Below are 23,589 nucleotides of genomic sequence, written 5' to 3' on the forward strand. Positions count from 1 at the left end.
AGTGTACTGCTCCTTGGCCATGGACATGTCATCTGCTCTCCCCAGGCTTCTGTTTCCTCATCTGTGAAATGAAAGGTCTAGACTAGATAGCCTCTGAGCTTTTCGCCAGCTCTGAATCTATGATAGGCACTCCATGAATTCCATACCCTTTTGGGAAAAGCTTTGGCATCATCTCTATTATTAGTCACCAGTCATTTGAATAGCCGTCTTCTGTGCCCTGCATTGTTCAAGTTGCTCTGTGGAATCGGAGAAATATTACAAGGTTTTTATTAAATTTTATTAAAATTAATTAAATTAATTATTAAAATTTAATTAAATCAAAATTAAGATTAAATTTTATTAAATTTTACAAGGCCTCAGGGAGCATGTATTCATTGTTGTCAGGAGGATCTAACAACTAGGGAATAAAACAAGCTACACTGAATACCACGTTAAATTGTGTGATGCAAACAATCCATATAGTAAGGATTCTTAGAAAGGAAAGCTCTGCTTAAGTTGCTTTTCCCTCCTCTTTCAAAGGCATTGATTGATCACTGAGAGATTCTCAGAACCAGACTCAGGGGGAGAGCTATAAGTAGACCTTGGTGAGTTTGGCTGAAAGAATAGAAGCACTTCTTGAAAGGCGATTCTGTGGGAGTTCCCACTTTGGTGGTATTTGTGTGCTGAGTTTCTGAGGTCATCCTTGGCTTCATTTTCCTCTGTGCGGTATTGGGCTTTTTCCAGATTTAAGAAGCAGTGGATTTCAAGTATTATGTAACGTTTTGGTCAGTAGCTCTGCTTATGCATGTTTCAGATTCTCTAGCATTGAGGGCAAGGGTCATTTAGCCCTGATGATTTTCTGCACATTATCCATTGAAGTTACTTCATTGCACTCATCTTTACAAGCATCTGTCTCCCCTGTCACCATTTAATTGTCTGTAAAATGTTCTTCCCTTTGTATGATCTTAGTGCAGGAGATAAAGTGAAGGGGCTAATTTTCTGTATCTTGGTGATTGTTTATTCTTTGTGACCCCATTTGGGGTTTTTGTGGCAAAGATACTGGGGTGTTTTACCATTTCCTTCTCCAGCTCAATTTCAAGATGAGGAAACTGAGGCAAATTGGGTTAAGTGACTTGGCCAGAGTCACATAGTAAGTCTAATAAGTGTCTGAGGGATGGATTGGAACTCTGTAAAATGAGTCTTCTTGACTCCAGGCCAAGCACTCTATCCACTGTGCCACCTAGCTGCTCTTCCCATATCTTATGTTATATTTAATGCCCTCAAAGATAATGGAAAATTAATTTTGTGGATGATTGTTTTTTTGTCTCCTTATATTATTTAAAAAACTAATTTTCCTGACTTGTGTTTTCCCTCTTTTCAGGCTTGTACAACTCTTTACCCTAAACATAATTCTTGCCAATATGTAAGATAGGTGGTTTTTGTTAAAAGTGAAGGCAAAAAACCCCCTATCTTTATTTTCAGAAAATAGGAGAACCACAAAATTTCTTGACCATTTTTCATGACCAGTATTCATGTAAAGTCATATATACATATATATATATATATATATACACATACACACACATATATACATACACATATGTATGTATATGTAGTGTGTATATATGTGTATATAGATATATGTATGTGTACATACATATACATATGTGATCAGAAAAGCTGATCACCTGAGGTTTTCGTTTCTGATTTTTTTTTTTGTCTTCAGAAGTTCTTCTCTTCTTAAACTTACCATGAATTAGGCTAGTTTGGGGCACTGAGCATTGCATTCCAGGAGCTTGATTCTGAAGGTATTCTAAATGGATTATTTCATCATCAAATATTCATTTAGTTTTCATCACATTGGATGTTTTGAAAGTACAGAAAAGTTCTCAAAGAAAAATTAGAACTGTTACACATATTATACAACTATTATGCATAGAATTTTTTTAAGATCTAGAAGATTCAAAAGATCCATTTTAGCTCTGTCAAATATGTTTTAATATGAATGAATGGAGTAGTTTGTTAAGCTCTTGCTGTGCACCAGGCACTATCCAAAGGACTATGAATAAAATAACAAAAATGAAACAGTCCCAGCCCTCAAGAAATATCTATTCAGAGAGGGTTGACATTTTACTTAGGAGAATATACAAAATATGTGTCTGTGGGTGTGTAATTGGGGACAAGAGGTGGACACTAGTATTTGGAAAGATCAGAAAGTTCTCATATAGCTGGCATTAGAGATATCCTTTGAAGAAAATTTAAGCTTCTAAAAGGCAGAAGTGAGGAGAGAGCACAGGTGTGGAGAATAACTTGTGCAAAGGCACAGAGATGAGAGACAGTGTTCTGCATGGGGAACAGCCAGTATCATGGACTGAACCTCCATCAAAAACCTGACTCAAAACCCTGGGTTCTTGAAGACTACACTTGTGGAGAGCAAGCTTTGCCAGGACCTACCAAATTGGAAAGCCTTCTGCACAGGACCCTTTGATGGACTGAAAATCTGATGTATGAAGAATTTATGTAGCTAAGTTCACAGAGTATACTTTCCAGCCATCAGATGTACCAAACCTTAAACAATCTGTGGCATTTTTTTTCTTTTAAAAAGTTGTTATTTATAGTTTTTTTTTTAAATCACCTTTATTTCCCTTCTCTTACTCCATAAGCCATCCCTTGTAATAAAGAATTTTTAAAAGGTGAACAATAAGCATATCTGAAAAGGTAACCAACACATTAGCCATGTCTGACATTTTATGTAATATTCCACACCCATTCTCCCTCATTTCTGCAAGTAATGGATAGAAATATATTTTCTTATCTCTTCTCTGAATCTAAGGTTAAATGACATGCCCAGGGTCACATAGCTAGTAAGTGACTGAACTGGATTAGAACTCAGGTCTTCTCTGCCTCCAGGTCCAATGATCTATTATTCATTGCGCCTGCTAGCTGCCTTTAAGTGAATCTAATAACCTTGGCAGAGGAGTGAATGGGGGAGAGAAGGAGGTACCAAATGATGTTTTTGAAACCTTCTACCTCAGTGGCAGCATGGTCTATTTGCTCTTACTGAATCCTCCATGTTGTTACTGAATAGTCTTTCTTCTTACAAAACCCCTTTCTATAGCTTAACATCTACACATTGTCCCCTTGGTTTTCTTATCCAGAGTCTCAGAAAATATCCATTAGTTTATTCTTCCTGCTATTTTTATTATACTTTTCTTTACCTCTGTGCCAGCTCCAGTTCTCCACACTCCCTCTGCTTCATAGAATCCTTTTCTACCTTCAAGATACAGCTCAAGGATCTCCTACCTGAAACATTCTACCTAGAGACATTGCTAGCGGCTTCTTCCTCCCAAACTACCTTTTCCTCATATCAAACTACTTTGTATCTACTCTTATTATATTTATTCTCTCTCTCTCAAATATTTACACACACACATGCCTATATACCTCTTTATATCTCTCCATACTATATCTATGTGCACATACACATGTTTATCTACTTACCTTCCCTTTAGAATGTAAGGTCCCTGAGAGTAATGATCGTTTCTATCTTTATGTTGATTGCTTAACTCCTAGTACATAGAAGACACTTAAGAACTGCTTGTTGACTAATTGAAGAGTTTCTTATTAAATGTCAAATTAAACCTTGATTGTATATTCTACAAAGGCTTAAAGAATTCCTGTTAGAATGAAAGGACTGTACTGAGAAGCTGAATTATGTTATTTCATTTTACCATTATGCCTAGTTTAAAATATTTCTGTACTGTATTTCCCAACCATCTCTTCCATCTTGTACTACTGCTCAATTTCCCCTCCTTCCTCTCCCACCCAATTTTTCCATTTTCAAGTAAGGAAGAAGGAAATGTACTTTTTTTCTCTCTCTCTGCATAATTCATTCCCTGGTGGACTGCCCTTGTCAGTAGCAGCTCTTAATGGAACTCTGAAGGCATGATGAAATTTGTGTGTATCACCACCAGATAGAATTTTAGCACTTGCTAGTAAGTTCTGGCAATGTTTACCCATTTATAGTATTTTCATTATGTTGTACACACACACACACACACACACACACACACACACACACACACACGTCATTTCTAGTTGAAAAGAAGTTAGATCTGTCTTGTAGAACTTTTGTGAATTTTGATTATACTTGGTTATTTCATAATGAATCTTGATTATATATTGGACTAAATCGTGAAGATAATTGGCATGCAGTGACTCTATTAGCTTTCTGGACCATATTTGAATTCATGATGGCAGCACATTTTAATATTTCTAAAATTTGTTGGTGACAATGTTGGAGATGGTACTGGTGATGCTCTCTCTCTCTGTCTGTTTCTCTCTGTGACTCAGTGTTGTTTTGTAAGAGTGGGTTGAAACAAAATAGGGAGCAATGAAGTGATGTCCCTATGAGATCTTTTGAATAGAATTAACTTTTTCCACCTTCCTTTTCTGTTATAATGAAAATACAATTTAAAAATACTGAGATGAAGTCTGAAGCCAAGATGGTAGAGTAAAGGCAGAGACTGCCTGACTTCTGCCAAATCCCCTTCCAAACAACTTGAAAATAATTCCTCAAAATGAATTCTGGAGCAATAGAACCAACAAAAGGATGGGGGTGAAACAATTTTCCAGTCCAAGACAGATTAGGAGTTTGACAGGAAAACTCTGTCTCACTGAGGTGAGAGTGTAATGTAGTCTAGTGTAGGCCATGCCCTGGGAGGCCAGCATCAGGTCTGCCTTGATAAGCCAGAAAATCAAATCAAAATCAAAGGAATGAAAAAAATAGAAGAAAATTTGAAATATCTCACTGGAAAAAATGACTGATCTGTGAAATAGATGCAGGAGAGATAATTTAAGAATTATTGAACTACCTGAAAGCCATGATCACAAAAAGAATCTACACATCATTCAAGAAATGATTAAGGAAGACTGCCCTAATATCCTAGAACCAGAGGGTAAAATAGGAATTGAAAGAATCCACTGATCACCTCTGAAAAGAGATCCCAAAATGAAAACTCACACGAACATTATAGCCAAATTCCAGAGCTCCCAGGAGAAAATACTACAGGCAACCAGAAAGAAATAATTCAGATATTATAGACCCACAGTCAGGATAACACAGGATTTAGTACCTTCTACATGAAAGGATTATAGGGCTTGGAATATGATATTCCAGAGGGCAAAAAAGTTAGGATTACAGCCAAGAATCATCTTCCCAGAAAAATTGGGTATAATCCTTCAGGGAAAAAATTTGATATTTAATTAAGTAGTGGACTTTCAAGCATTCCTGATGAAAAGACCAGAGTTGAACAGATAATTTGATTTTCAAATACAAGACTCAGTAGCAACATTAAAAAGGTAAAAGGAAAGATAAATCATAAGAGAGTCAATAAGATTAAATAGTTTACATTCCTACATGGGAAGATGATACTTATGACTCCTAAGAACCTTCTCATTATTTGGGCAGTTGGGAGGAATATACATAAACAGAGAGTCCAGACTATGATTGGATGATAGTCCAAAAAGCAAAATGAAGGGGTTAGAAAGAGGTATGGTATAGGAGAAGAGGAGAGGGAAAGGTTGAATAGGATAAATAATCTCATATAAAAAAGGCACAAGAGAGCTTTTACATTGGATGGGAAGGTGAGGTGGTGGAGGCGGGCAGTGCTTGAACCTTACTCTAATTAGAATGGGCTCAAAGAAGGAATGAGATGCACACTCTATTTGGTATAAAAATCTGTCTTACCCTACAAGGAAGTAGGAGAGGAAGGGGAAATAAGTGAATAGGGTGGGAGCTGATAGAAGGGAGCGCAAACTTGGGGAGGCAGTGGTCAGAAGCAAACCACTTTTGAGGAGGGCTGGGAAAAAGGAGGAAGAGAAACTACACAGTAATCAACTGTGAATGTGAATGGAATGAACTTACCTATAAAATGGAAACAAAGAGCTGAGCACATTAAAAACAAAAATCCTACAACATGTTGTTTAAAAGAAACATAATTGAAGCATACACACGCATGTGTGTGTGCACACACACATACACATGCACACACACACACACACACACACAGAGTAAAGGTAAGGGGCTGGAGCAGAATCTGTTTTAGCTGAAGCAAAAAGAAAAAAAGGTAGCATTCATGATCTCAGACAAAGCAAAAGCAAAAACAGACCTAATTAAAAGAGGTAAGCAAGGAAACCAAATCTTGCTAAAAGGTACCATAGACAATGAAAAAATATTAATACTAAACACACAGACACACGCATATGTACATGTATACAGGTGCGTGCGTGCGCACACACACACACACACACACCCCAAATGATATGGCATCTCAATTCTTAAAGGAAAAGTGAAATGAATTACAGGAGGAGATAGACAGTAAAACTACACTAGTAGGGGACCTCAACTTTCCCCTTTCAAAACTAGATAAATCTAACTACAAAATAAACAAGAAAGAAGTTAAGGAAGTGAATAGGATTTTAGAAAAGTTATACATTATAGACCTCTGGGGAAAAATGAGTGAAAATAGAATGGAATATATCTTTGTTTCTCAGTGGTATGTGGCACACAAAAATTGCCCATGTATTAGGGCACAAAAACCTCACAACCAAATGCAGAAAGACACATATACTAAGTACATCCTTTTCACATCATATTGCATTAAAAATTACATTCAATAAAGGGCCATGGAAACATAGATTAATAATTAATTGGAAACTAATCTAATACTAAAGAATGAGTGGGTCAAAGAACAAATTACAGAAATAATAATTCCATCAATGAGAATGACAACAATGAAATAATATATTAGAATTTATGGATTGCAGCCAAAGAAGTACTTAGGCAGAATTTATATCTCTAACCCTTTACATCAATAAAATAGAGAAAGAGCAGATCATTGAATTGGGCATGCAACTAAAAAACTAGAAGAACAACAAATTAAAAATTCCCAAATTAACTACCAAGTTGGAAATCCTGAAAATTAAAGCAGAGATTAATAAAGTCAAAATTAACAAAACTGTTGAACCAATAAATAAAACTAGGAGCTGGTTTTATGGGAAAAACCAATAAAATATATAAACCCTAAATTTTATTTTACAAAAAAAAAGAAGAAAACCAAATTACCAGTATCAAAAATGAAAAGAATGAATTCAGTACAAATGAAGGAGTAAATTAAAGGAATTATTAGGAACTATTTTGTCGAATAATATTACAATAAACCTGACAATCTCAGTGGAATGGATGAATATTTACAAAAATGTAAATTGCCAAGATTAACAGAAGAAATGGAATGCTTAAATAACCCCATCTTAGAAAAAGAAATTGAACAAGCCATCAATGATCTCCCTAAAAAAAAATCCCCAGGACCAAGTGGATTCACAAGTGAATTCTGCCAAACATTTATAGAACAATTAACTTCAATACCATATATAGTATTTGGAAAAATACTCAAAGAAGTCCTACCGTATTTCTTTCATGACACAAATGTGGTTTTGATACCTAAACCAGTAAAAGAAAAAATAGAGAAAGAAAACTATAGACCAATTTCCATAATTAATATTGATATAGATTTTAAACAAAAAATATTAATAAGGAAATTACAGTAATGTGTCATAAAGATCATAATGACCAGGGTTTGTTCACTAGTAGGGGAATGATCAGCATAAGTGACCATGTCAATAACAAAACCAACAAAAATCATATAATTATTTCAATAGGTGCAGAAAAAGCTTTTGACAATATATAACACTCCTATAAAAAACACCAGAAAGTATAGGAATGAATGGATCTTTCTGTAAAATGATAGATGGTATTTATGTAAGACCATCAGCAAGTATTGTCTATAATGGGGTTAAGTAGAAGCCTCCCTAATAATATCAGGGGTGAAGCAAGGATACCTATTATTACCATCATTATTAAGTATTATACTAGAAATGCTTAGCTAAAGCAATAGGAAAAGACAAAGAAACTGAAGGAATTAAAATAGGCAATGAGGAAACAAAAATCACTGTTTGCAGATGATATCATGGTATACTTGGAGAATCTTAGGGAATCAACTAAAAACCTAGTTGAAATAACAGCTTTAGTGAAGTTGCAGGATATAAAATAAAGCCTTTTCATAAATTACCAACAAAATCCAGCAGCAAGATAAATTCCATTTAGAATAATTGTAGACAATATAAAATACTTGGGAATCTACCTGCCAAGAGAAACTCAGGAACTTTAGAAACACAATTACAAAACACCTCTCACCCTAATAAAGTCATATCTGAACAATTGGAAAAATATTAATTACTCATGGATTGGCTGAGCCAATATAATAATTCTACTTAAATTAATTTACTTATTCAATCAAACTACCTAAAATTATTTTATAGAACTAGAAAAAATAAAATTTATCAGGAAAAAACAAAAGGTCAAGAATATCAGGGAATTAATGGGGAGGGGGGAATGTGAAGGAAGGTGGCCTAGTCATATCAGATCTCAAACTGTATAATAAAGTGATAATCATCAAAACATTCTAGTATTGGCTAAGAGATAGAGGGGTGAATCAGTGGAAGAGATTAGGCACAATAAATGGTAAGTAGTGAAAATAGTGCTATAGTGTTTGATATATGCAAAGATCACAACTTTTGAGACAAGAATTTACTATTTGGCGAGTTTGGCAGAAACCAGGCATAGACAACTCATATCATCTAAGATAAGGTCAAAATGGGTACATGATTTAGACATAAAGGATGAAGACCATAAGCATATTAGGGGAACATGGAATAGTTTACCTGTTAGATCTATGGATCTAAGGGAAGAATTTATGACCAAAAAGAAAGATTTCCTCACAGGAAGTAAAAAGGACAATTTTTACTACATGAAATTAAAAAGCTTTTGCCCGAACAAAATCAATGCAGCCAAGATTGGAAGCAAAGCATAAAACTTGGGTGGGGGGCATTGCATGTATAGCAAGTTTCTCTCATACAGGCCTCATTTATCAAATATATAAAGAGCCAAATCAAATTTATAAGAATACAAGCCAATTCCCCAGATAGTCAAAGGATACGAACAGGCAGTTTTTGGATGAAGTCAAAGCTATCTATATAATCGTGTGAAAAAAGACTCTAAATCACTATTGATTAGAGAAATGGAAATCAAAACAATTCTGAGTTACTTCCCCACACTTAGCAGTTTGGCTAATATGACAGAAAAGGAAAATGACAAATATTGGAGGGGATGTGGAAAAATTGGGACACTATTGCACTGCTGGAGTTGTGAACTGATCCGACCATTCTGGAGAACAATTTGGAACTATGCCCAAAGGAATATAAAACTCTGCATACTCTGCAGCCCAGTAACATCACTCACTACTAGGTTTATATACCAAAGAGATTTTTCTGTAATGGAAAAGCACACACATATGCAAAAATCTTTTTAGCAGTTCTTTTTATGGTGGCAAGGAATTGGAAATGGAGGGGATGCCCATCATTTGGGAAAAGGTTGAACAAGTAGCGGTATTTGATTGTGATGGAATACTATTGTCCTATAAGAAATGATGAGCTGTATGCATTCATAAAAACCTGGAAAGATTTCCATGGACTGATACAAAGTGAAGAACCAAGAGAACATTGTACACAGTAATAGCAATGTTGTATGATGATCAACTGTGAACAACTTAGATATTCACCACCACACAAAGATCCAAGACAGTTCCAAAGGACTTTTGAAAAAAACTATTTACCTCCAGATAAAGAACTAATGGAAGCTTAATGCAAATTGAAGCATACTAATTTTTGGGTTTTTTTTTGTTTTTATGGTCTGTTTTCTTTCACAACATGACTAATATGTAAATATTTTTGTATGACTGCAAGATGTATAACCTATATCAAATTACATGCTGTCTCAAGTAGGGAAGGAGGGATGGTAGGGAGAGAATTTAGAAATAAAATATTTTAAAAATATGATGCTAAACATTGCTTTTACGTGTAGTTGGAAAAAACAAAATATGGCAGTAAAAATAAGTAAAAATAATGAGACTCAAGCGATTACTTATCCATTTTGGTATTTTTGGTACAGTTGTCAGGATAAGTGACCAGAACTGAGGTATAAGTGCCAAGTACACTGACATTTCACCCCGCCTCTGATTTAAGGCTCCGTTCTGGGCAAACAGGAGGAGGATAGAGGATAGATAATGATTGAAACCATCGGTAATTGGTCACCCTTTGAAAACATCTATCTGCCTTGGATGTTTTTTCTTGAGATTCCAAATGGACATGCACCAAAGCAGATACAGTCATTGCATTGATATTACCATACTTGTATCAGATCAATGTTTAATGATTAGCACCTAAGGTAGCTTTCTTCTGTAGATTCTTTAATGGTATTAGAATATGTACTTATTTTATTTCCTAAACACACACTAGCACTATCAAGCCTATTTAGCCATTTAGATATTTTAAAAAAAACACCTTAATATATCTGTTTATTAATTTGTGGTTTGACAAGATTCTGGTACATATCTGATACATATATCTGAAAAGGAGTAGAGATTAGACCTTTCATTTCACTGGTACAGGGAACTCCCAAGCAAGGAAACTCCCTCTACCAGCAGTGCAAGTTATCAGTTACCTTCTCTCCAACTTTTAGAGTTAACTAGAGTAGTGGCGTCAAACACATAAGGATCCTTATGGATGCCTGTTTGACCTAGTTTTAAAATCTGTTGTCTCTGGTTTGTCGTATTTTCACTTTGGCAAACATTCCCCAACTACATTTTAACCTGATTTCAGCTGCACTGGGTGTGTGTGTGCTCTGCATGCCAAGTTGATACCTCTGATCTAGAGTACTGAGAAGTTAAGTGCTTTGTTTCAGGGTCACATGACTGATTTGCATCATAGGAAGGACTTGAACCCACATCTTCTCTGTCTTGTAGACTACACTATGCTGCCTCTGATAAGCATGGGAAAGAATCTTTTTTAAGCCACTAGAAATTTCAGGGCACTCTGTCTCTTTATTACTTACTTTCAAAAATCTTATGTTTTATGCGTGTTTCCAGAAACTGGCCTGAAAACAATTTTGTTAATTTATTCGAATTAAGAAAGAAATATGGTCTTAGGAATTGTTTTTGCTATTAAGTGCTACTCTCCTGTAAATAAATAAGTCCCCAGTGACTGCATAATTAAAGGGGGCTGTTCATACATTTCTGAACTTGTTAACATTTTTGAAACCAAACCAGGTACTAGACATGATATTTTCCCTTCTCTGTCTGGAATTTCTATGCATGGTGTCTAGGCTAGTCCTGTTTCATTATTTACTTTGGCTCTGCCTCTTGGCTCCTTCTTCTAGTTTTTGCTTGGAGCAAAATGGATTCCAAATATTAAAAGATAGAGATGCACATCGGGCAAGCAAGTGGCTGTTAGAAAGTACTGTTTTTGTTGCACTGATGCCAAGCCAGTTAACCTAGGTCATGAAGTGGTGTCTTGACAAAGTAGCATATGTAGTGTCCATACAATTCCTTTTATTTCATCCTTCCAAAATCACAGATGCATCGTTGCTTTTGCCTATAGAGTACCATTTGTATATTCTTGCTTTGAAAAAGTAGAAGTTGTAAATGTGATTCATGAAAAATGTATTTTTCATTCAGCTTATACTCTGACTCTCGACTTGCTGTTTCTGCACCCTGGTTTGAATTTTTCCTTTTGTGTACTCATTCTTGTAGAATACATGTGCTGTTACTAAGGAAGATAATGATGTGAGTCCATGTGGGGAGTGTGTGTCTAAGAATTGAAACTGAGCATGAAACTCCAATTGCTTTTTCAAAAAAAAAATTAAAACATTTGATTAAAAACTACTAAAATTAGTCAATTAAATAAAACTTTAACTTAAAAGAATATAAGATACCCCTTTAAAACAAATGATAAGTATAACATTTTTATCCATTTAGCTATTAGATATATTCTCTATTATTTTGTTTCTTACCTCTTCTTGCAGGAAACTAAATTCTCTGGCATTACTTCTAGTTCAAGATTTCTGTCTAATTTATACCATTAGTAAACTTAACTTGTGGATCAACTTAGACTTTTTACTTGAGTTCTCACTGATTCATAGTACTGTTAGAATATTTCATTTTTACATGAATCTCCTGAATTTACTGAATCTCCTATAGCTTAGACAAGAACCTTTTTTAATGTCCTGATCTACCTTTTTTCAGTCCTCAGGTTCTCTCTCCTGTATTTTTTTCTTTGCCACAAAGGATTCACCTCTTATTTCTGGTGGTCCTTCAATTTCATCTGAGTCTTTAGTTCCCCAATTATATCCTGAAAGATAGTTCTCCAAGATTTGCAGATTAAAAACTCCTTGAGGGCAGAGATTCTGAAATTAAAAATGCTTCCTTCTAGCTATTACTTTTCCTTTGATGGTTAATTGCTTATTCACAGAATTTGCTTGGTTCTCTTAAGGGCTGTACAATAAGAAGTAATTTCATATTATAAAATTGAATTGTTTGACAAGATTTTGTTATAGGTAAACTATAGAAAATAGTTATGCTACACAGTCCTTTCCCACTAAAGCTATTTATCTAATGTGGAATATTATTTTGAAGCAATTGTTGAATTTTCTGAAACCTTGAGTGAGGGTATTTCCTCTGAATAACCTTACTGATGTTTTCTCTCTTTCTAAAAATTTCTTTCCCATTTTATTCCTTCAAGATATTGATGAATGCTTGGATCCAAAAGTATGCAAGAATGGCAGCTGCTCCAACCTTGAGGGCTCTTACATGTGTACATGCCATAGAGGTTATAACCCAACACCTGATAGAAAGCAATGCAAAGGTAAGTGCATTAATGAAAATGGTTCTTTAAAAATTTGATTGGTTATTCTTAAATAGCCAATCTTTTGGTGTGGTATCAACTGGGGATGTTAGAGGACTATAAACTGAACATAAATCAGCATTCTGATATGGCAGCCAAAAATATAATATGATAAAACATTCTACTAAAGCCTTTCTCACAATCACAGAATTTGAATATTAGAAGCATTCTCAGTAGCTTTCTAGTTCAACCTATGCTTGAAGGAAATTTAGGCGTGATGTAAGAAGAAAATAACAAAACTTACAGGTGATCTCAAAGTGGAAGAGACTGCTGCGTTGAGAAATTCCCTTTCATTGACAGTCTTTTTCCAGGGACTAGATAATCAATTGTAAAGTATATTACAGGGACATTTCCTTTTTGGCTAGCCATTAAAGCCATATCCATACATCTCTAAAATTCTGTGATTCTTTCATTAATTTTGGAACCAGAGCAACTCTTGATGACCATTTACAAAGTGAAAGCTGGTTCACAAAGTATGTTGATGGCTGTTGTACACATGACTCCAGAATTGCAGACCTTTGCATCATAAGCATTATATTGCATTATAAATAAGTCTTTGGATTGCTTTAAGTGAGGCACAGTGTCCAGAACAGGGGAGGTGATAGTCATGCTGTAATTTGTATTAGGTTAAGCCACATCTGGAATATTACATTTATTTTTGGTTGTCTAGTCTTTGGAAGAACATTGATAAACTGGAGTATCACTCCAAGAAATTTTGAATGATTAACCTGAAGAAGAAAAGACTTAAAGGGAACATGAGTTCTCTTTCTAGGTATTTAATGCGGTATCATGTGAATGCAGAATTTGGCTTGTTTTGTTTGTTGTAATGGGCAGAATGTTAAATTTCAACTTATCCCGAGAAAAAGCTTGCTAATAATTAGAGCTGTCCAGAAGTGGTCTGCTTTTGTGTTTCATGAATTCCTCTTCCCTCAAATGTCTTCAAATCAAGGTTTACTTAGCATAGTGCCAAGTATGTTTTAAGTGCTTAATACATGCCTATTTTGTACATTCATACATTCAAACCTAGATGACTACTTATCGAGGATCTTATAAAGATAGAGATCATAGTAGATGACCTTTGTGATCTCTTCAAGCTCCGAAATTCTGTGACTTTGAATAGACGTGCTTACCCAGTACATTTCTTGAAAGTGGAAACTTTTCTTCATTAAACATAGGAAATATCTATTTTAGTTTGCTTAAGAGAAAAAACAAATACATTTTCAGTGGTGGCTGTGAACTACTTCAATTTTTTTTAAATAAATGCTATTGAAGTTTGTTCTTTAAAGGAGGAAAAAATGAATAATTTTTATTTGAGAAAGAAGGCTGATGAGCTGAATTTCCTCAGTGCCCCAGTGATTTTTTTGGGAGTATGTTCAGTGCTTGGTTCAGTACACTAGTAATGTTCTAAATTAAGCCCCAATGGCATGAAAGAAAGAATTGCTTCTCTTGATGATGGCAATTGTCTCACAAGAGGAAGAGGGAAAAATCAGGTGCTTTTTTCTGCATGCCTATATTGCTTTTTAAAGCTGTCCCTTACTACTTATTCCTCCTGTACTCATATTCACTTTGTCACTACCCTTTTTCTCTTCAGTCCTTTGAAACCAAGATTTCACTCCTACCCCTCTAGGAAAATGTGTGTGTGTGTGTGTGTGTGTGTGTATGTGTGTGTGTGTGTGTATGTGTGTATTTGTGTGAATAAACAGAAAGGATTTATTAAGTGATTATTATGTGCCCAGTACCTAGTTAATCACTGGAGAAACAAATACAAGCAAGCAAGATAGTCCATTCCCTCAAGAAGCTTCTTTTCTAATGGGGTAAGACAAGATTTAAAGGAATGCAAGAAAATGATGACTAGGAATTGGAGTGGAGATCTCTGCCATGTAGGATAAGGCCAAAAGTTTATATATCAGAGCTTGGGGATGCCTGAGGCAAAGTCTAAGACTCTGGTTGGAAGAAAATGAGTTCCATGGTCAAGAGCAGAAGAAATGATGTTGAGATGATTGGGAAGTTGTTTAGAAGTCTTGATCCTCCAGTAAGATAAGGCAAAAGCTCACAGCTTTTGAAACAGCTGAGGAACACATGTTAAAAATACACTTGACACTGAAATTCAGGTATCAAGGGCAATTTATTATTATTGAGGAATCCAAAGGAATTGGCCAGGAGTGGACTTTGCCCTTATTTAGGAAGAGGGAGTGGGGAATATAGGAGCAAGACCTGCTTTATTCTGTTAGACTGAGGCAGATTGATGCAGCCTCAGCTCAGTACTTCTATTCTGAGAATAGATTGGTCCACTCTCTTCTAGGTTACAGTCTTCTATATATGCCCCTCACATGCAATTCCTTGGTATGTCCTCCCCCTCCCCTCAACATACGTCCCATGTTCAAAAATGGTGGAAAACTCCTCCCTGTGGGTGTGTAAGGTAATATTCAATTAGTCAATTAAGCATACGTGGTAGCCATTTGACCCAGTTCTCCCTTCAACTCTGACTCTTATCTGACTGGTTCAAGCAAGTTTTCCTAACATCTTGGGTTTATGGTTTTCAGAAAACCACTAGCCCTTCTCTGATTGGCTGAGTCCACATGCCTTAGTTAATTTTTATTCCCTTCTTTGTTTGAGCTGACACTTCATTAATTATTCTGTGGAAACTTAACTTTCCCTAACTTTTACTAATCTCTCACACCATGGAATGTAGGCCACCTTGTTTCACTTTTGTGAATGATACCTTCTTTGTCTGTGCACACTGCTTTAAAGTTTTCAGTGTGCTTTCTTACTTGTTATCTCATTTGATCTTCCCAATAAACTTCTGAGGTAGGCAGAGCGTGTCTAATTGTTAACATAATAGTTTACATTTATTAAAACATTGTGGTGTATAAAAAAGCTCATTATTTTGCCAAAAATATCCAAATTGGCAGTTAGGATAGTCCTTTGTTTTGGTCCCTTAGGGCCAGTGTGGCACAGTAGGTAAGATGCTTGACTGAGTTTAGGAAGACATTGATCGTAATATCACTACAGGCATTTTGCTAACTCTGTGATCCTGCATCACTGAGGCTCAGTTTTTTTCATCTCTAAAATAGGTATAATAATTAAAAAAACCAACTACCTCAGAATCAAATCATATATGAGGATCAAATCAGATAATCTATATAAAGTATTTTGAAACCCTTGAAGGATTACATAAGTGTCAGCTGCTACTAGCTATATTTACAACCTTAAACATATGTGATATCCTACAGAAAACTTAAATAAAAGTTTCCCAGTATCTCTTTGTTTGAGACCCCCATCAAATCATTTCTTTTTTTTCTTTGAATTTCTTGTAGCCTTCCTTATACCAGTCACATTTTCTCCTTATTTTCCCTTTAAAATGTGACTTATTTTCCTTTTATACCAGTCACATTCTCCTCTCCTAGATCTTTATGTTGATAATAAAATAGAAACTTCCGTTCACTTTCATAGCTCTCTCAGTATTCTTTATGCATCTGGTACCCGTCTTTCTTTCTACCTTATTTCCTTCACCCCTAGTTTTATTTCTACATTTTTTGGCCTCTTCATGCTCTTGAAATTCTGCCTTTCCTGTAATTCCTGAAGTCTAGGATTGCTTGTCATTTATACTTTTGTGCTCAACGCTGTCACTGGTCTCAAGAACCTAATATGTTCTGTTGATCATTTCTGACCTATCTTCTTTCTCTCTAAAGAGTTTCTGCGAGTGTGATGATATAGATTTTTGACTTGATTTAATCTTATCAGCCTTACCTTTAATTTTTTAATAGTAAGCAGAAACTTTATATTTTGGTCAGTCAGTACACATTTATTAAATACCTACTGTGTGCCGCACACTGTGTGAAGCACTGGGTGATGTAAGTACTATATCTGGAAATAATTATTTCTGTTCTGCAGTGTACTATACAATGGTATGTACTGCGAACATAAATATTTAGCTATACAAGGAGGTGTCAGATTTGTGTCTTCCCAGAGGCAGAAAAATCAGCAGAGAAACTAGGATCCTCCTGAGATTTCTTTTTTCATCTGAATGTGAGACTCTGGTCCTAAGCATAGGTCCCAAGCTCTGAGACTGATTTAGAAGAAATGGAAAGAGAGCACTTTGTAGTCTGGCTAGCTACCTAATCAAATGATTAGCTGTTTAGTCAATGAGTCTGGTTTAAAACATTTACCTGTTTTTTTTTACTTACAGATATTGATGAATGTCAGCATGGTAACCTTTGCACACATGGGGAGTGCAAAAACACAGAGGGTTCATTCAAGTGTACCTGTGGAAAAGGGTATCATCTCTCTGCCGCAAAAGACCAATGTGAAGGTACGAGTATGGCATAAGTTTATTAATAGAGCTTAGCTGAATTACAGACTTTCTGAAAACCCTCATATAGACACATAGCTGTCACAGTGTCTAAGGAGGTCACACAAAGCTGCTGCATTGACACGAAGACATGATGAAAATCACTTTTTTTTGGCAGAGAATTGAGTACAATACTGTGAAGAAGCCTCAAATGTGGATAATATTGCTCTTAGAAGTTTTGAGTGGTTTCATAGTTTTGAAAATTATCAGGAATTAAGAAAAACAGTGTACTCTATATAATAACTTAGTAACTATAAAGACTTTGAATTGATCCATTAAATTCATCATATATAGGTAGGATAATATGTGCATATATGTGCATATACAAATGTGATATATAAGAACACACAGAGCCATATATAGGTGTTTTAGAAATGTAGAACCGAAACCCAAAGAAATCGAGTTGCTCTAGTAACTGCCCAAATAAGTAAGTAGCCACTCTCATCTTCCTACTCAAGACTCCAGAACAATATAAGCTCCTTGAGGGCAAGGACTATTTGACTTATCATAATCCTTGGCTCTTAGTAGGCACTTAAATGTTTTCAGATTGATTGATTCTTAACTTAATCCTGTTTACTAATTTGTTGAATATATTTTTTATTTAGAGCATTGTCCTTAGTGTAGTATAGGCAAAGGCACTCACTATAAAGCCACAAAATTATGGATTCCTTCCTTTAAGAAGTTTAAGGTAGAGTTAAAAGAATGAAAATATAGTAATATGAAATATTTGCAAATATTCATTTGGAAAGACAATACGGAAGTGCTGAGGGGACTCAGGGACTATAGAATATAGGCAATGAGTCACTTGTCACTTATAGTATGAACAATTTGGTTAAATAGATACAGAATCCTATGCAGTAATAGAACATTTTAAGGTTCTTTTCCATTGCAAGATAGATTTTCCTCTTAGGAGATTTCAATTTATAGAAAGTTACTACTGAAAATTGCAAGTTGAATTATCAAATGTATGGCAGAATAATTACTGAAATAAATTGTTTATTTACATGAATGATAAAAATATTTTTTAAAAGCACCACCTCATAGGTTTAATTTTGGTTCACAGATATTGATGAATGTGAGCACCGCCATCTGTGCACAAATGGACAATGTAGAAATACAGAAGGATCTTTCAGGTGCTTATGTGATCAGGGTTACAGAGCATCCGCAGGAGGAGACCATTGTGAAGGTAAGGACTTGGCTATGGGACTCGATTCCTACATATAACTTTAGAACTCTAAGAGGAACTTCAAAGTTCAAATTACTTATTTCATAGTTGAAATTGAAGCTCTGAGAAGCAAAATGATTTTTAAATACTATGTAAAAAGGTTATGGTAGAGCTAGGACTAGGTCTCAAGCTTCATGGCTTTTAACCCTTTCTTATTTCTACTGCCCAAGCTGCTCTGTAATAGGGTTAGTTCAACAAAAGAGAGAAATCAGGATAACTCTTCTTAGTTACAAATTATTTAGGAAAGGGCTCAAGTTGAAAATGAATTTCTAATCCTAGAAATCAGAAAGAGCACACATCAGTGTGAGAATTTGTCTTATAAATCTGAATCACCAGATTTCAAAGTTGGAAGGGAATTTAATAACCATCCAATCCATCCCATACCAAAAATGTATCCCTAATACAACTCCACTTAACACTCCTCTCCCCCTCCCCACCCAAAGTCATCATCCAACCTTGGCTTGGATCATTTCCTCCAGTGAGAAAATGCATTACCTTTCAAGGCAGCCACTTTCATTCTTGAACAGCTCTAATTACCATCAAGTATTTTCTTGCTTCAGTTCTAAATTGTATCTTTGCAACTTCTGCTCCTTCTTCTAGTGCTTCCTTCTGAGGCCAAATAGAATACATTGCAGCACATTACTACATTATGGTTTTTAAGTATATGAAGACAGTTACCATGTTCCTCTTGAATCTTCTCTCTAGTCTAGGCTAAATGTCTTAATTTTTTTTTCATCTAAGCCTCATATGGCATTGGGCTTAATGCCTTTCACACAATTCTGGTTGCTCCTCTACAGAGTCTGTCCTACTCACTAGTATCTTTTATATAATGTAGTATTCAGAAGTGAACACAAAATTCTAGACGTTGTCTGACTAGGGCAGCTTATGGGACTTAATCCACTTTTTCTAGAAGCTATACCTCTCTTAATGCAGCCTACAGTTTTATTAGCTTTTTTGCTGTTGTATCATAGTATTGACTCATACTGAACCTACAGTCCCCTAAGGACCCAAGATTTTTTTCATAAAACTTGCTGTCATACCATGCTTCCCCCCATCTTGTACTTGTAAAGTCAGTTTATTGAATCTAAGTCTAAGATTTACATTTGCTCCTGTCAGATTTCATCTTATTTAATTTTGTCCAGTTTTCTAGCCTCTCAAGTTTGTTTTTGTATCGTTACTGCCTTGGTTCTGCATAGCCTTTTAATGCTAATTTTCTCTGAAGCACAGCTTGATTATTGATTTTTGGTACAAGCTTCTTTAAATAACTACTATTTGGGGGCATACAGGGCAGAGCCAAGATGGCGGCTGGTAAGCAGGGACTAGAGTGAGCTCCGTACCCGAGCCCCTCCAAAAACCTATAAAAAATGGCTCTGAACCAATTCTAGAACGACAGAACACACAGAACAGCAGAGGGAAGCAGGGCTCCAGCCCAGGACAGCCTGGATGGTCTCTGGGTGAGGTCTATTCCACACGGAGCTGGGAGCTGGGAACGGAGTGGAGCAGAGCCCAGCCTGAGCGGCGGGGACCATCCAGACCAGAAGCTAGGCGGAGGGGGCCCTAGCGCCCTGAATATGTGAGCTTCGGCAGTTACCAGACCCCTCGACCCACAAACATGAAAGACTGTGGAAAAGGTTAGTGGGAAAAGCTGCGGGAGTGGAAGGAGTTCGCGGTTCGGCTTCCAGCCCCGGGGGCAGCGGAGGTGGGGCAGCTACAGCTGTTGTTACCTCCGGCTCCAGGCCCACCTGGTGGGAGGAATTAAGTGGCGGATCACAGCAGGAGTGCAACAGCCCGCGGAACATCTAAGCCCAGTCTGGACTGGGGGTTCTTGGGGAAGGAGCAGTGCGGGTCTGACAGAGCTGGCACCTCCCCCCCAAACGTGGAACATAGAACTTGTTAGTCTACAAGGAGTCATACCCCACTGAAAAACTCAAGGGTCAAGTTAGTGGGTTGGGAATATGGCCAGGCAGCGAAAACGCGCCCAGATTCAGTCTCAGACTTTGGATTCTTTCTTTGGTGACAAAGAAGACCAAAACATACAGCCTAAAGAAGACAACAAAGTCATAGAGCCTACAACAAAAGCCTCCAAGAAAAACACGAACTGGCCCCAGGCCATAGAAGAACTCAAAAAGGATTTGGAAAAGCAAGTTAGAGAAGTAAAGGAAAAATTGGAAGAGAAATGAGAAGGATGCGAGAAAACCATGAAAAACAAGTCAATGACTTGCTAAAGGAGACCCAAAAAAATACTGAAAAATACACTGAAGAAAACAACACCTTAAAAAACAGACTAACTCAAATGGCAAAAGAGCTCCAAAAAGCCAATGAGGAGAAGAATGCCTTGAAAGGCAGAATTAGCCAAATGGAAAAGGAGGTCCAAAAGACAACTGAAGAAAATACTACTTTAAAAATGAGATTGGAGCAAGAGGAAGCTAGTGACTTTATGAGAAATCAGGATATTATAAAACAGAACCAAAGGAATGAAAAAATGGAAGACAATGTGAAATATCTCCTTGGAAAAACCACTGACCTGGAAAATAGATCCAGGAGAGATAATTTAAAAATTATTGGACTACCTGAAAGCCATGATCAAAAAAAGAGCCTAGATACCATCTTTCAAGAAATTATCAAGGAGAACTGCCCTGATATTCTAGAGCCACAGGGCAAAATAGAAATTGAAAGAATCCATCGATCGCCTCCTCAAATAGATCCCAAAAAGAAATCTCCTAGGAATATTGTTGCCAAATTCCAGAGCTCCCAGATCAAGGAGAAAATACTGCAAGCAGCCAGAAAGAAACAATTTGAGTATTGTGGAAACCCAATCAGAATAATCCAAGATCTGGCAGCTTCTACATTAAGAGATAGAAGGGCGTGGAATGCGATATTCTGGAGGTCAGTGGAGCTAGGATTAAAACCTAGAATCACCTACCCAGCAAAACTGAATATCATGTTCCAAGGCAAAATATGGATTTTCAATAAAATAGAAGACTTTCAAGCTTTCTCAGTGAAAAGACCAGAACTGAATAGAAAATTTGACTTTCAAACACAAGAATCAAGAGAAGCATGAAAAGGTAATGAAGAAACGGAAATTGCAAGGGGCTTACTAAAGTTGAACTGTTTTGTTTACATTCCTACATGGAAAGATGATGTGTATGATTCATGAGACCTCAGTATTAGGGTAGTTAAAGGGAATATGCATATATATATATATATATATATATGTTTATGTATATATATATATATATATAAGTGAATGTGTATGTATGTATATATCTATGTGTATATGTATGTATGTGTATGTATGTGTATATATATATATGTGTGTGTTTTCATATATACATATATATATATGTAAAAGAGAGAGAGCAGACACAGGGTGAGTTGAAGATGAAGGGAAGATATCTAAAAGAAATAAAATGAAATTAAGGGATGAGAGAGCAACATACTGAGAGAGGGAGATAGGGAGAGATAGAATGGGGTGGATTATCTCACATAAAGGTGGCAAGAGGAAGCAGTTCTGTGGGAGGAGGGGAGAGGGCAGGTGAGGGGGGAATGAGTGAACCTTGCTCTCATCAGATTTGGCCTGAGGGGGAATACCATACATACTCAGTTGGGTATCTTACCCCACAGGAAAGAAGACGGAGGAAGATAAAAAAAAAATAAAAGGGGGGGGGATGATGGAGGGGAGGGCAGATGGGGGTGGAGGTAATCAAAATAAACACTTAGAAAGGGGACAGGGTCAAGGGAGAAAATTCAATAAAGTGGGATGGGTTGGGAAGGAGCAAAATGTAGTTAGCCTTTCACAACATGAGTATTGTGGAAGGGTTATACATAATGATACATGTGTGGCCTAGGTTGAATCGTTCGACTTCTTAGGGAGGGTGGGTGGGAAGGGAAGAGGGGAGAGAATTTGGAACTCAAAGTTTTAAAATCAGATGTTCAAAAACCAAAAAAAAAAGTTTTTTCATGCAACTAAAAAATAAGATACACAGGCAATGGGGCGTAGAAATTTATCTTGCCCTACAAGAAAGGAAGGGAAAAGGGGATGAGAGGGGAGGGGGGGTGATAGAGGGGAGGGCTGACTGGGGAACAGGGCAACCAGAATATATGCCATCTTGGAGTGGGGGGGAGGGTAGAAATGGGGAGAAAATTTGTAATTCAAACTGTTGTGAAAATCAATGCTGAAAACCAAATATGTTAAATAAATAAATTTAAATTAAAAAAAAAAAGAAATGCTTTGCAAAAAAAAAAATTAGAGTAAACATTGGTCATAATTCCCCATAACTTGACTAGTGTGTAAATTAATTCAATGAGAAGTTATTCATGGAAGCTATATGGGATTCCATGCTGTCTTGTGGGGGGAAGGGAGGAGGGAGGGAAGAAAATCTGGAACTCAAAATTGTGTAGAATCGAGTGTAATAAACTAAAAATAAAAAAAAAATTAAAAAAAACAAAAAAAATTAAAAAACAATAAAACAATAAATAACTAGTATTTGGGAAATGCTAATGGTTGCTACAATGCTCTTGGTGAGTTTATTTGCATGAGATATTTTTCTTAGAAGTTTGTTTAGAGAGGGAAGTGAGTTTGGTACGTGGAGTTGCATTATTTTATAGCATAACAAAAGTAGTTAAGGATGTAAAGAAGTAAACTTACTACCAAGTCCACTACTCTGACCTCAGAAGGTGAATGGGTCACATAGGGCTAAAGCCCTGATAATGAATCACCACTAGATGGGGATCTTTCTATGTTTTGTGATTTGAAGAGTTGGCTCATATTAATCTGCTTATTCAAAAGCCTAGATATTTGAACCCCAAAATGTTTATTTAATGAAAGGCCAAACTATGACATTGTAAAATCAGACTTACTCTTTATTATCAAAATAGAGCAAAATACCACAATCAGAATTAAACTTGGATTGGAAGTTGCCTTTTACAAAATGCAGATTAAATAACAGAAAACCAGACACCTTTGTCTTGCATGTCATTCCTGTTTCCCTGCCTCTATAAACAGATTTGGTTTTCTTGCAGCTATGTAGTATAGAGATAGTAACACAAATGTTGGAGTCAGAGGAGTCAATTTCAAAGCCTACCTCTACTGGGAGGTGTGATGATAGAGTAGAAAGATTGTTGCCTTTGTTGGCAGAGAATCTGGGTTCAAATACTATTTTCACAATGGAAAAACCAT

The 23,589-nt window shown here is 36.2% G+C and overlaps 1 protein-coding gene across 2 annotated transcripts in view; it reads left to right on the forward strand.

Annotated features, from left to right (window-relative positions):
• LTBP1 (latent transforming growth factor beta binding protein 1) overlaps positions 1-23,589 on the forward strand; it is a 510,014-nt gene that overhangs the window by 396,825 nt on the left and 89,600 nt on the right. For both annotated transcript variants that reach the window (XM_036749323.1, XM_036749324.1), the window contains exons 20-22: positions 12,673-12,795; positions 17,024-17,146; positions 18,249-18,371. In XM_036749323.1, the coding sequence (XP_036605218.1) occupies positions 12,673-12,795; positions 17,024-17,146; positions 18,249-18,371 (369 nt within the window). The remainder of the gene's footprint in view (positions 1-12,672; positions 12,796-17,023; positions 17,147-18,248; positions 18,372-23,589) is intronic.

This window comes from Trichosurus vulpecula, chromosome 3 (genome assembly GCF_011100635.1).
Source record: "Trichosurus vulpecula isolate mTriVul1 chromosome 3, mTriVul1.pri, whole genome shotgun sequence".
In the NCBI taxonomy this organism is placed as follows: Eukaryota; Metazoa; Chordata; class Mammalia; order Diprotodontia; family Phalangeridae; genus Trichosurus; species Trichosurus vulpecula.